General features: G+C 41.0%; 1 protein-coding gene across 1 annotated transcript in view; it reads right to left on the minus strand.

Moving 5' to 3' along the window:
• The window catches only part of SLC25A36 (solute carrier family 25 member 36), a 37546-nt gene extending 24619 nt beyond the window's left edge, over nt 1-12927 (minus strand). The window contains exon 1 of the mRNA XM_042999070.1: nt 12641-12927. Within this exon, the coding sequence (XP_042855004.1) occupies nt 12641-12681 (41 nt within the window). The 5' untranslated portion in view covers nt 12682-12927. The remainder of the gene's footprint in view (nt 1-12640) is intronic.
• Nucleotides 12928-13619: the final 692 nt, after the last annotated feature.

Below are 13619 nucleotides of genomic sequence, written 5' to 3' on the forward strand. Positions count from 1 at the left end.
ATGTAAAACATCGAACTGTAAAGCTTCCAGAAGAAAACATTTGGAGAAAAATTCTTTTCACTTTGGGCTAGGCACAGGTTTCTTTAGATAACAACAAAAAAGCATAAATCATAAAAGAAAAAAATTGATAGGGGCGCCTGGGTGGCTCAGTTGGTTAAGTGGCTGACTTCGGCTCAGGTCATGATCTTATAGTTTGTGGGTTCAAGCCCTGCATCTGGCTCTGTGCTGTGCTGACAGCTCAGAGCCTAGAGCATGCTTTGGATTCTGTATCTCCCCCTCTCTCTGCCCCTCCCCCACTCCTGCTCTGTGTCTCTCTCTCTCAAAATAAACATTAAAAAAAATTTTTTTAGAAGAAAAAAATTGATAAACTGGACTTTACCAAAATTAAAAATTCCCACTCTTTTAAAGAAACTGTTAAGAAAATGAACAGACAAGGGATGACTGGGTGGCTCAGTCAGTTAATAAGCATCTGCCTCTTGATTTTGACTCAGGTCATGATCTCACGGTTCATGAACTTGCGGGTTTGTGAGTTTAAGCCCTATGTCAGGCTCTGCTGGCAGGGCAGAGCCTGCTTGGGATTCTGTTTCCCTCTCTTTCTTTGTCCCTCCCCCACTTGCTCTTGCTCTCTCTCAAAAATTAAGTACATAAACATTGAAAAAATGAAAAGATAAGCAACAGTCTTTTGCAAATATTTTGCAAAAGTATTTGCAAAACACGTATCTGATAAAGTGCTTATATCCAGAAACATAACTCAATGATAAAAACAACTCCAAAGACTGGAAAAGACGCTTCACCAGATCGATGCAAATAAACATACAAAGGTTTTTCAAAATCATTTATCAGGGAAATGCAAATTAGAATCACAATGAGATACAATAGACATATAACAGATGTAGATCTATTTATTAATGGCTAAATTACTAAAGGCTGGCCCTGCACTGTCAGTGTGCAGCCCAACGTAGGGCTCAATCTCACGAACCATGGGATCATGACCTGAGCGGAAATCAAGAGTCAGATGCTTACCCAACTGACCAGCCAGAAGCCCCACAGTAGCTGTACTCTTAATAACCCCAAACTGGAAAAAACCAGTATGTCTATCAACTGAAGACGGATAAACAAGTTATGGCGTATCAGTATAATGAATTATTACTATCTTGCAATAAAAAGCACCAACATGGATCAATCTCAAAAGCATTATGCTAACTTTAAAAAGTCAGGGACAAAAGGCTTTTATTTTTTGACATTTCTTTTTTATAACTTTTTGGAAAAAGCAAAACTAGAAGAATAGAAACGAGATCAGTGATTACCAAGAGGTAGTGGAGGAGAGAAGAATCGACTGCAAAGGGCACAGAGGAATTCTTGGGATAAAAAAAGGTTCTATAGCTTGATTATAGTAGTTACAGTACCTTATACATTTGCTAAAACTCATTGAATTATGCAATTAACAAAGGGTGAGTTTTATTATATATACCTTGATAAATCTGATGAAAAAACTGAATATGTGAAAACTAGTAAAAAAAAAATGTTAAGTATATGAACTACCTGCAATTGAATACAATTACATTATGTCAAAATCTTAATCATAATAAACTTAATGTCTCCTAAAAATTCCACTTATAGCTTTAAATAGGAAATTAAAAAAATTAAACCCCCAAAAAGAAAAGATCAAAACCATAATTATAGTGTCAGAAATTAACACATCAACTAGATAAATAGTAGGGCTGTAAGAGATTTGAAACAAAATTAACTAGCTCAAGGGAGACTCTATTCTCAATAAACAAGGAACAGATATTATTTTTAAACAGCTATGAAACAGGCTTAAAACCTCATTACAGTTGACTCGTAAAATACCATGGGGGTTAGGGGCACCAACCCCTCCCCCCCACCCCATGCAGTCAAAAATCCACACATAACTTTTGACTCCCTCAAAACTTAACTACTAATAGCCTACTGTTGACTGGAAGACTTACCACTAGCATAAACAGTTGATTAATACATACTTTGTGTATGTGTTATATACTGTATTCTTACAATAAAATTAAAGAAAATGTTGTTAAGAAAATCATAAGAAAAATACATTTGCAGTACTGTACTGTAGTTATCCCAAAAAAATCTGCCTGTAAGTGGACCCTGTGCAGTTCATATCAATGTTGGTCAAAGGTCAACTTAAAAATTTTTTTTAATGTTTATTTATTTTTCAGAGTGACAGAGAGAGAGACAGACAGACAAAGCATGACTGGGGGAGGGGCAGAGAGAGAGGGACACACAGAATCCGAAGAAGGCTCCAGGCTCTGAGCCGGCCGCACAGAGCCCAACGAGGGGCTCGAACTCACAAACCGTGAGGTCATGACCTGAGCTGAAGTTGAACACTCAACCAACTGAGCCACCCAGGCACCCCAAAGGTCACCTTTATGTAAAAGACCAGAAGCAAAATCTTAAACAGAAGCCACAAGTTTGTTTCTGTTCATTGGTGAGGGCTAAGTGGCAAGAAATGTGAATCATCACAGTACATGCTGAAGTATATGCTGCAGAACTGAAGACAACCTGTGCAGTAAAACACCGTATTCACACTACAATAGTGGTTTACTTAGAGTAGATCATAGCTGTTTTTAACGTGAAGTTACCTGGATTTTTTCTTTTTAACTACTTAGTACATTTACTTTGTAAATTTATTGAACATAAAAATGAAATAGGCCCCAAATTTTAATAATCATGCATATTTGGTTTTATATTCTGTAAAACATAAAATGTATTCTTGGGTTTCAGAATGAACATGAATTACTTCTATAATTAAAATAAATAAATATAGGGGTGCCTGGCTGGCTCAGTCGGTGGAGTGTGCGACTCTTGATCTCGAGGTTATGGGTTCAAGCCCCACATTGAGTGTAAAGATTACTTAAAAATAAAGTATTTTTTAAAAATTAAAATAAATAAAAACAAAAAGCCAAGGTAGCACATAGGCCATGATTCTTACCCTACTCCTGATTCCAAGAAAATAAACCTATTATACACACAAAAAACAATCTACTGGGGGAAAACAGTCTTCTTGTAAAAATGATATATGATATAACCCATGTACAGTATTTCATGACATGGCACATAGAAAATACTAAAAAAATATTACCTACTGAAGTTATCAGCATCTATTACTGATAGTAATACCTAAAATTCTGTAACAGAAACTATTACAAATACTTTAAGGTCAGACCACAGACAAGATATATATATACTGTAATTCCTAAAAACATAATTCAACAAGTAATGAGGATCTAAATTGTACAGAGCTAGGGAGTGATGTAAGTAGGTGTTCACACAAGCACTCAGGTTGTCCTGAAGCAGTTTTACGTTACAAAATGCAACAGGTATGCAAGCACAGGGGTGACACTCCAGTATCTCTCATGCTGTTTTTATCTTAAAGTCATTTAAAATTATTATCCAAGCTGAAATCATTAAAATCGATGCAGAAAAAAACTCTTGGAGTCAATATACACTTAAAATCTCTACTTACGAGGGGCGCCTGGGTGGCTCATTAGGTTTGGCGTTTGGCTTTAGCTCAGGTCATGATCTCGCCGTTCATGAGTTCAAGCCCAGCATTGGGCTCTGTGATCACTCGGAGCTTCTGGTTCTGTGTCTCCCCCCGTCTCTCTCTGCCCCACCCCCACTCACACTCTGTCTCTCTCTCTCTCTTTCAAAAATAAATAAACATTAAAAAAAACTAAAAAAAATAAAATCTCTACTTATGACAACAGGGATTAACTAGAGACTATTTCTTCTCCACGTCAAAAACCTCAACTGTCTAAAGAAATATGCCACAAAGACAGAGAACCAGGGGAGAAATGAACAAGACCTAAGATTTCAAGCAATGAAGCAAGTAGGAAGGGGTAACTGACTTAACAAAGAGGAAGAAAGGCTTAAAGAAGGAAATACCAAAGGAAAGCAGCAGTTTTACCCTGCAGAATCTCAGAGGCCTAAAGATTAAGGGCATGAAGTATTCAAGATGGAAGTAAGGCAAAGAACTGAAAATAGAAGGGCTGGCTGATAGGCTATATAGTGAAGTTGGGATACCGTAGTGGGATCTACCCCTCCCACTCACCACTATGTTACCAGTAAAACTATGCTCCCAGGCAGAAGCTTAAATCTCTAAAGAACATGAATTTAGGAATCTCTGAGGTCAGGGTGCCTGGGTGGCTCAGTCAGTTAAGCAACCAACTCTTGGTTTTGGCTCAGGTCATGATTGCTAGGTTCACGGGCTGGAGCCCCAGGTTGAACTCACGATGACAGTGTGGATCCTGTTTGAGATTCTCTCTTTCCCTCTCTCATTGCCCCTTCCCTGCTCATAGTCTCTCTCTCTCAAAATAAATAAATAAACTTTAAAAAAAAAGCTTAAAAGAATCTCTGGTCAGGTTTCACAGGTAGAATCAATAGATATTTAAAAACCTCACACCAAGTTGCACTACTACAATCTTTTAAAATATTGGGAACAGGGGCGCCTGGGTGGCGCAGTCGGTTAAGCGTCCGACTTCAGCCAGGTCACGATCTCACGGTTCGTGAGTTCGAGCCCCGCATCAGGCTCTGGGCTGATGCCTCGGAGCCTGGAGCCTGTTTCCGATTCTGTGTCTCCCTCTCTCTCTGCCCCTCCCCCGTTCATGCTCTGTCTCTCTCTGTCCCAAAAATAAATAAAAAACGTTGAAAAAAAAAATTAATAAAATATTGGGAACAAAGGGGTGCCTGGGTGGCTCAGTTGGTTAAGCGTCAGACTTCAGCTCAGGTCAAGACCTCACGATCTGAGTTCAAGGTCTGCGTTGGGCTCCGTGCTGACAGCTTGGACCCTGCTTGAGATGCTCTCTCTCTCTGCCCCTCCCCTGCTTGCTAAGTCTCTCAAAATAAGATAAATAAATAAACTTTAAAAAATAAAATAAAATGCTGGGAACAAAGATATTATCAACTTCCACGAAGAATAAAAGGTAACATTAAAAAAAAAAAAAAGAATAGAATTCCCAACAACTGCAGATTACTTATTCTAGAATTCTGTACCAAACCTGTCAAGCAGAAAGAATAAATACACTCGCATACAAAGAAATATTTAAGAATTTTCCTACCTTGTACCTTTTCTTACATAGCTACTGAAGAATGTGTTCTGCGAGTTAAGGGCTTAATCTAAAAAAGAGGAGGGAATATACCTAAAAACAATACAAGGTTCTACGTCAAATTATATCTCAATAAAATGGGGGCTGGGGAACTGAATTTAGGAACAGAATGAATAACACAGGAGAGGGAGAAAGGAATCCCAAGAAATGTCAGGATTAGAAAATAACCAGTCCAGAAAGGATTTGGGTAACAAAGTTCAGAGGGATGAAGAACTTCAGGAAAAAAAGACTGACAGATGAATATATTTGATGATATAAAACTAAATATTCAAGTACCCATATTACTAAGCATTTTAATTTTTTTGTTAAAAAAATTTTTTACCATTTATTCATTTTTGAGAGAGAGAGTCAGAACACAAGCGGGGATGAGGCGGAGAGGGAGGGAGACACAGAATACAACGCAGGCTCCAGGCTCTGAACTATCAGCACACAGCCCGATGCAAAGTTCAAACCCACAAACCATAAGATCATGACCTGAGCCGAAATAGGACATTTAACCCCACCCAGGTGCCCCACTAAGCATTTTTAAATGTGCAGCGATTATTAACTCCAAGGGAGGAAAAATGAAGTTATTCAAGAAAGAAAAGGTCAATAACTGAGCCCTACTATCACCAATATTTATAGTGTCACAATAAGGTAAACACTGCCCATTGATTTAACCAAAAAACTGTGATGTAACTATCTACTGAGAATAGAAAGATAGGGGAATTAGAGAATGGTATAACTAAATCCTCATCTACCAGAACAGAAAGTATGAAGAAAATTCCACATAGCTAAGACATATACTAGGTTCCCACTAGGAAGGAAATGTGGAGAGAGGGGAGATGGGGAATGCTGATTAATAAAAATCTTAAAGGAGCTTAAAAAAACACGATATGCATACATTTATTTTTAAAATAATTTTAATCAAAACTCTAGCAGTATTTGTTTTTTTGGAACAGCAGGGGTTTTTAACTGGAGCATATGGTTGAAGTTTCTGGGACCCACTCACTGGACCCCATGAAAAAATGATGTGTATGGTATGCAAGTGTCTTGGACTCAGTACCCTAAAATAAATCTGGAATCTTGGGGCAGCTGGGTGGCTCAGTTAGGTGGCCGACTTCGGCTCAGGTCACATCTCACAGCTGGTGGTTGAGTTCAAGCCCCACATCAGGCTCTGTGCTGACAGCTCAGAGCCTGGAGCTGCTTCAGATTCTGTGTCTCCCCTTTCTCTGTGCCCCTCCCCTGCTCATGCTCTCTCTCACGCTCTCAAAAATAAATAATAAAAACATTAAAACATTTTTTTTTAATAAATAAATAAATCAGGAATCTTGACCACTTCTCGTCATGTCCATCCTGGTCCAAGCCACTGGCTTCTGCTCTAACTCTAATTAGAGTTTACTACATGAACCATGCTCTTGCCTCAGGATCTCTGTTCTTGCTGTTTCATCTTCACATTTTTGCCTCAAATATGAGAATGGGTTACTACCTCACCTTATCTTTGCTTGGTTGTCACTTCTCAGTGATGTCCTGTCTGATCACCATATAAAAAATCCCCTACAATGGGGGTGCCTGGGTGGCTCAGCCGGTTGAGCATCAAACTTCAGCTCAGGTCATAATCTCACAGTTCGGTTCATGAGTTTGGGCCCTACACTGGGCTCTCTGTGGCCAGTGCAGATCCTGCCTGGGATTCTTTCTCCCTCTCTCTCTCTCTCTGCTCCTCCCCTGCTTGCACTCTCTCTCTCTCAAACCCCTACACTGACTCTTTATCCACCTTCCCTGCACTACTCTTTTCTACAGCCCATATTGTCACTTAACATATTTTATTTACTTTATCTTCTGCTGTGCTCCCTGATGCTACAATGTAAGCATCAGGAAATCAGCAATTTATATCCAATACTAATAACCCCAACATCTCTGTTAAGGCCTGTGACATACCAAGCACTCATGCTGAATGAGTGAATGAACATTGTAGCATTTGATAACTCAGGATTTAACAGGTAGGAGACAGTGTATTTGGCCCAACTTCCTTATTCTGCAGATGAGGAAACAAAAATCCTCCAAGGGAAAATTAGTTGCTCTACGTTCACAGTCAATTAAAGAACCAAATCTCCTGATTCTTAGTTCAGCTCTTTTCCTTTCAAATCTCTAACTTAAATCCAGAAGGAGTATTTTACATCAAGATGCAGTATATCCCCATGCACATTTTGCAGAATTTTTATCTTTTTTTAAAAATGTTGGTTATAAACCAAATTGATTTCATAATCCACTAATGGGTTGCTATAAATTTGAAGCATGCTGTTCTATATTAAGTTAGATGCAATTTAACCAGGAAGGATATAAGGAGAAGAATCTGTTCTTCTGTATTGTTATTATTACACATCTTAAGTGCTTGGGGGTAGAGGTATTTTTTATGCACTGGTCAATTTACTGCAAAATTAAAGCAGCATGCTAACTTAATAGCTGGAAGGCAGGGACAATACATGCATATTCAGCTTCACAACTTAAATGTGTGAGTACAACTAAAATATATTAAATATATACTGTCTCATTTATCAATTTGTAAGATTTGGATAGCACATTTTATTATGTCAACCAAGTTATAAAACAATTAATGGAAAAGACTAGAAATTATTTTTAAAATATTTAAAATATTCTATATAAAAATATTAAAAATAAAATATTCTATATTAAAATTGGTTTATTCTAGGGGCGCCTGGGTGGCTCAGTCGGTTAAGCGTCCGACTTCGGCTCAGGTCACGATCTCAGTCTGTGAGTTCGAGCCCCGCGTCGGGCTCTGGGCTGATTGGCTCAGAGCCTGGAGCCTGCTTCCGATTCTGTGTCTCCCTCTCTCTCTGCCCCTCCCCCATTCATGCTCTGTCTCTCTCTGTCTCAAAAATAAATAAAAACGTTAAAAAAAAAAAATTGGTGTATTCTAGTCTCCCAAAAAGAAAGTTTCTTAGCAATGAATACTGATTTACGTATTTTTTTACCATTTATAATGAGCAAACTCCTCATGAACATTAATTTGTACAGCCAATATAATGCTTTAAAATTTTAGCAAGATAGGGTCTCCTGGGTGTCTCAGTAAGCATCCGACTCTCGATTTTGACTCAGGTCCTGATCTCACAGTTCCTGAGTTCAAGCCCTGCAGCCCCACATGGGGCTCTGCACGGACAGTGCAAAGCCTCTTTAGGATTATCTCTTCTCTGTCCCTCTCTCCTGCTCATGTGTGTGCACTCTCTCTCAAAATAAACATTTAAAAACTAAATAAAGAAAAAAACTTGCAAAATAGAAATGTATAATGTAGTGAGGCTGCGATGACTCCAAGATCAAGAAGGCCATGCATAAGATCTTGCCATTTGCAACATGGATGAACGTGGAAGGCATTATACTAGGGAAATAAGCCAGCACAGAAAGAAAAAAACTGCATGATCTCATTTATATGTAAAATCTAAAAAAAGTCAAACAACATAGAAGTCAAAAACCATAGAAGGGTAGTTAACAAAGGCAAGAGGTGTGAAAAATAGGAAGGTATTAGTCAAACAGTACAAAATTGCAGTTATGTAGGATGAGTAAGTCTAAAGTTCTAATGTACAACATAATGATTAAAATACTACTGTACTGAATATTGGAAATTTGCTAAGAGATTTCAGATGGTCTCACATACAAAAAATGGCAACTGCATCAGATGTGATGTTATCATTTCACTACGTATACTTACATCAAATCATCATGTTGTGGTGTATACCTTAAATATACACAATTAAAAAAAAAAAGACCATGTGAAGAAGCTCCTCTGTATGAGATATTAAAGGCTAACAATCATCAGTTGGAAGAGTGTGTAAGGCATACAGAGGCTTTCTGACATCCAGCTATCTTCAAGTCTCTCTGGTTCTGCATTCCAAACTTCCTCTCACACTTCCCCTGACCATTCCCACTTCAAGTGCCTTAAAGCAGGCTTTCACTTTCTTTTTGCCTTCTAACTGGTCCTGAGTCCCTCTGATCCAGTGATATGACCTATGAGTTAAGATCAGTTGCAAGGTATCACCAATGTGATTTGCTACTACTAGTAATAAAGTACTAAATTGGATGCTTTACTGTTAAAAGACAAAGTTACAATTCAAAGCCGCTTGCTCACTGGCTTTAAGTGCTTTGATTAGCAAGCAAAGAACAGCCAAGTTTGACAGCTGAACAGCATACAAGTTCATTATTCTATAACATCAAAAAAATCTAGAAAGGACAGTTTCCAAGATTTATTCCTTCTATTTGAGACAATCTCTCTCAAAGAACAAAATAAAAAAGCAAAGTGCCTCTTGGTGCACATGCGTAGCTGACATAATAACAGACAATAAATAGTTTTATTAAAGAATTTAAAAATATATATCATACTGCTTGTATCTTCACATACATATAGTGTTATTAAAAGTACAGCTCAGGGGCTCCTGGGTGGCTCAGTCAGTTAAGCATCCAACTTGGGCTCAGGTCATGATCTCACCGTTCATGAGTTTGAGCCCCACATCTGGCTCTGTGCTGACAGCTCAGAGCCTGGAGCCGGCTTCAGACTGTGTCTTCCTCTCTCTCTGACCCTCCCCTGCTCATGTCTATCTATCTGTCTCTCAAAAATAAATATACATTAAAAAAAATTAAGAAGTACAGCTTAAATAAATCTTATCTACATCCTTTTTTGCAGGTTAACACGAGTTGCTTCTGTAACTTCCCTGACCTAACCAATGACCTTATAAATTCTGAAGATTAACTCTGGCAAATACAAAATAGGACCAAAGGGTGTCCTAAAGATAAACCAGGTCCAGCACCGGTCCAGACCCAAGGTCCAGCACTGGTCTGTTGCAAATGTTTCTGATTTAATAACATAGCTACTAGGCTATTTGAAATCTCTCTGAAATCCTAATAAACACATACTTGAACATAATTATAATTATCAGGGAAATGATGCAAAGGCCATATACTCAATTTTTGCCTAAGATTAAATGCCACTATGAAAGGTTATTTAGTTGTTAAAATATGTTGAGTTTTTAGAACTTAATCTAAATGATCCCTGTGTGTAAAGCTCATAAAAAGATCTCTCTCCTTTTCTTCAGCTTATTACTATTAAAGTAAAAAAACCCAAAAAACAAAAACTTTCCTAATTCCTAATTAATGTAATTCTATCAGGATAAAAATAATGAAATCTAGTTTTCTATGAAGAATGTCCTGAAAACAATTGCCTAAGTAAGCAACTTTCATATATAAAAAAATTCAACATCTCCAATTGAGAACGTTACTGGCACAACCCAATGTGTACTTCCACAATGCTTAACATACAGACTTCCAGAATATTCTATAAAATTGACTTCATATAACAGAGAGATAGAAGGATCTGTTAGACATTATTTAGCTCTCATTTTACATGAATGGAAAGCTGTTTGACCTTGGGTAAATCAATACACCTCAGTATTTTTCCACATTTTTAAGGGGATGAGCCAGATGATCTTTACCATCCTTCCTTCCTAGTTCTAATGTTTCTCTGAAAACGATACACCAAGGGGAAAAAAAAAGATAAACCAGATTTTATGGCAGCAAATTATGCAACCACATATAAATGTAAAGTCAAGAGATACAAAGGAAGGGAATTTACAAGGCTGATCACCTATGTTGTATCAGGCCCTACATCCCAGTACCTTTTAATGCTCCAAATAACCTGCAAATGCTAGGTTCTTTGTGGAGGAGAGGCTCCTAAATCTATTGTTTAGATGCTGCAAACACTCTCCATTTCTGCTTTTAGGGAAAAATCTAACAAGGAGGGCCTTTACATGTATTCATAACAAAAAAATGACCGATGATCTTAATCCAAATAGGGAAGTCAGTGCAATCAAGCTAACACTTCAAGTTACCGTGCCCCACTTTTCACAAAACTTAATACAGGAATCTTGAACGTAGAGTAGTAGAAATGTTAGGACCTAGGAAGGGCCTTAGAGATCATATAGTACACCTCTCTCACCTTACAAATGAAGCAATTAAAATAATGGACATTATTAAAATAACATAATGGGAAAAAGGTTTTGTCCATTTTTCACTCAAAATAGCAGCGCAGTCTCCTAACTTTCAGGTATTACCTGTGATAGAATTACGCAAGGAAGCCCAATTGTTTGCATAACAAGATACCTTTACAAGAACACCTACCTACATGATTAATGGTTTTTTAAAAAAATGATTTAATTTGCTAAGATTTAGTTAACGTATCAGAAAGATGGATCATTGGTAAAAGTCTCAGAAATGTGGAAAATACATCGCCTAAGCTTGGCCTCACAGATCACAAGAAAAACACTTTTTTATGCCACAACAGTGACTGGCCCATGGCTGGTGCACAGTGAGTTTGTTGAGTGAATACGCCAACCAAAGAAAAGTACTGCCATCATTGGCAATAAAGTCTTAAAGTGGTCGATTTTAAAACAAACTGTACGCTTTAAGGGGATGAGACTTTATACAGTCATATAGACAGAAAAGAGCCTCAGCATAATTCACCAAAGCCGTTTTTGGAGTAACATGATCCCACAGACAAGTAACTCTTAAACTTAAAAAATTCTAGCATTCCCCAAATAACTTGGAAGGAATAAACCTAAAAAAGAGACTAAACTGGCTCAACAAAGTATCTGTAGCATGTAGGCTGGCAATCAGGGAACTGAGACTTTAGGCTGAGTCCTAATCTTGTACACACAGTAACTATGGCCAAAGCATCTGACCTCTCCCTACCCCCGACTTTCTCCTTTCAGCAGACGAAAAGCAGCGGGTGCGCAAGAGGGTTGGTTTTCACAAAAAGAATCTGACCCCAAAGGCACTGACGCTTTGCACCGCATCTCGCAACCTGGAGAAACCCGGGCAGAAAATTTTCCGAGAGCGAGAAACCTACAGCTCCAGCGGGCTAGCGAACACCAAAGCCTCCCCGCGGGTGCCGGAAGCCCCCCAAAGACCCACCCCCGCGGAGTGGGCCGGGAAAACAGCTACCCGAGGTCCGAGGTGCTGCGTGAGCGACGTGAGGAGGCCTCGCAGCACGCGCGGCACGGGGGGAGGGAGGAGGCGGCCGCGGCGCCCATTTTGTCCTCGGCCTCGGCACCTCCGCCCAGTACCCCCAGGCCTAGGAACGTCCGTGAGGCCTGCAGCCACGTTCCTCTCCGCGGCCCCGCATCTCGGACACTGGATAGGCCGCGACGCGTGGCCCTGGCCCGCGTAGTCCCCCAGCCCCGCCCGCCGCTCCTCGGGCTCGCGCTCCAGCCTCGCCCCGGCTCCGCGGGCCTAAGGCCTCACGCCCCGCCCCGGCTTCAGCCCCCAACCCTCCCCGTCCGACCTCGGCCTCCTTAGCACCCCCGGCTCAAGCCCCCTCACCCCTCCCCGCCCGGGTCTCACCCTCTCGGCCCCGCGGGTTGGAGCCCCCTCACCCGTGTCGCCCGCGTGTCAGGCCACGGCCTTCAGCCCAGCACCCTCAGCCCCAGCCCGCACGCCCAGTGTGGACCGTACCCCCGGCAAACAGATGCACCAGCGTGTCCCTCTGGCTCATTCTCTCTTCCGCATGTCCTCCGGGCGCTGAGGCGGGACGCGGATCCAGGCACCCGCGAAGGCCGGCAGCTTCAGTCCCGGACTAAAGCTGCACAGTGCCCCAGGGACGGCGCAGGGCCAGCTAGCGGAGACGCGGCTGCAGAAGGCAACCGGCGCGGCCCTCCCCGCGGCGCTGCAGCCGCGCCGCCTCCCGCTCCAGCTGGGCGCTCTCGACCAGAGCCGGAGAGCGGCGCGGCGGCGGCGGCGGCGGCGGCGGGGTGAGGCTGCGCGCGGGGGCTCTGATATTCTGATGACCCCCGACATAAACAGAAGCTCCCATTGGTCCGCGCTTCGTGACGTCATGAGGCCGGCATGCCGGTTTCACGTGATCGCCAAGGTTTCTTTCTTTTTTTTTTTTTTCAATGAAGGGCCTCGAGGCGGGGTGGAGAGCGTGTCCCTAGGGTAGTAGGTCACCGTGCTTTTGCACCTAATCCGGGGGCTAGGAGGCTCCACCAGGTGCCTCCTGGGCCCGCCAGCGGGCGGGCTGATGGGACCCCACGCTCCGGCCCGGAGCAGGTGAGAAACTGCCTGGATTCCCGGTTCGCCAGCGTGCCCGTCTCTGACTTTTTTCTTTTAAGACTATTTCTTTCTTAAATAGCAGTTTTAGGTTTACAACACAATTGACAGGGAAGTACAGAGATTTTCCATTCACCCCTTGATTCACTTTTTGAATATGGGATTTATGGCATTTCCGCTTCCTGATATCTACCTCAGACAGTGCATGGGAAAGGCTTTTACGGTTGGTACAGTGTTTACAAATAATGCTTGTAACAGAAACTTGGGATCTGTGAGGAAGGGAAAAATAAGTTATGGAACATTCTTAGTGTGGAATATGCAGTTGTAACAAGGAGTAAGAGAGATCCATATGGAAAAAAAATTCCAAGGCATAGTAGTTTAACA

The sequence above is a fragment of the Panthera tigris genome, chromosome C2 (assembly GCF_018350195.1).
Source record: "Panthera tigris isolate Pti1 chromosome C2, P.tigris_Pti1_mat1.1, whole genome shotgun sequence".
In the NCBI taxonomy this organism is placed as follows: Eukaryota; Metazoa; Chordata; class Mammalia; order Carnivora; family Felidae; genus Panthera; species Panthera tigris.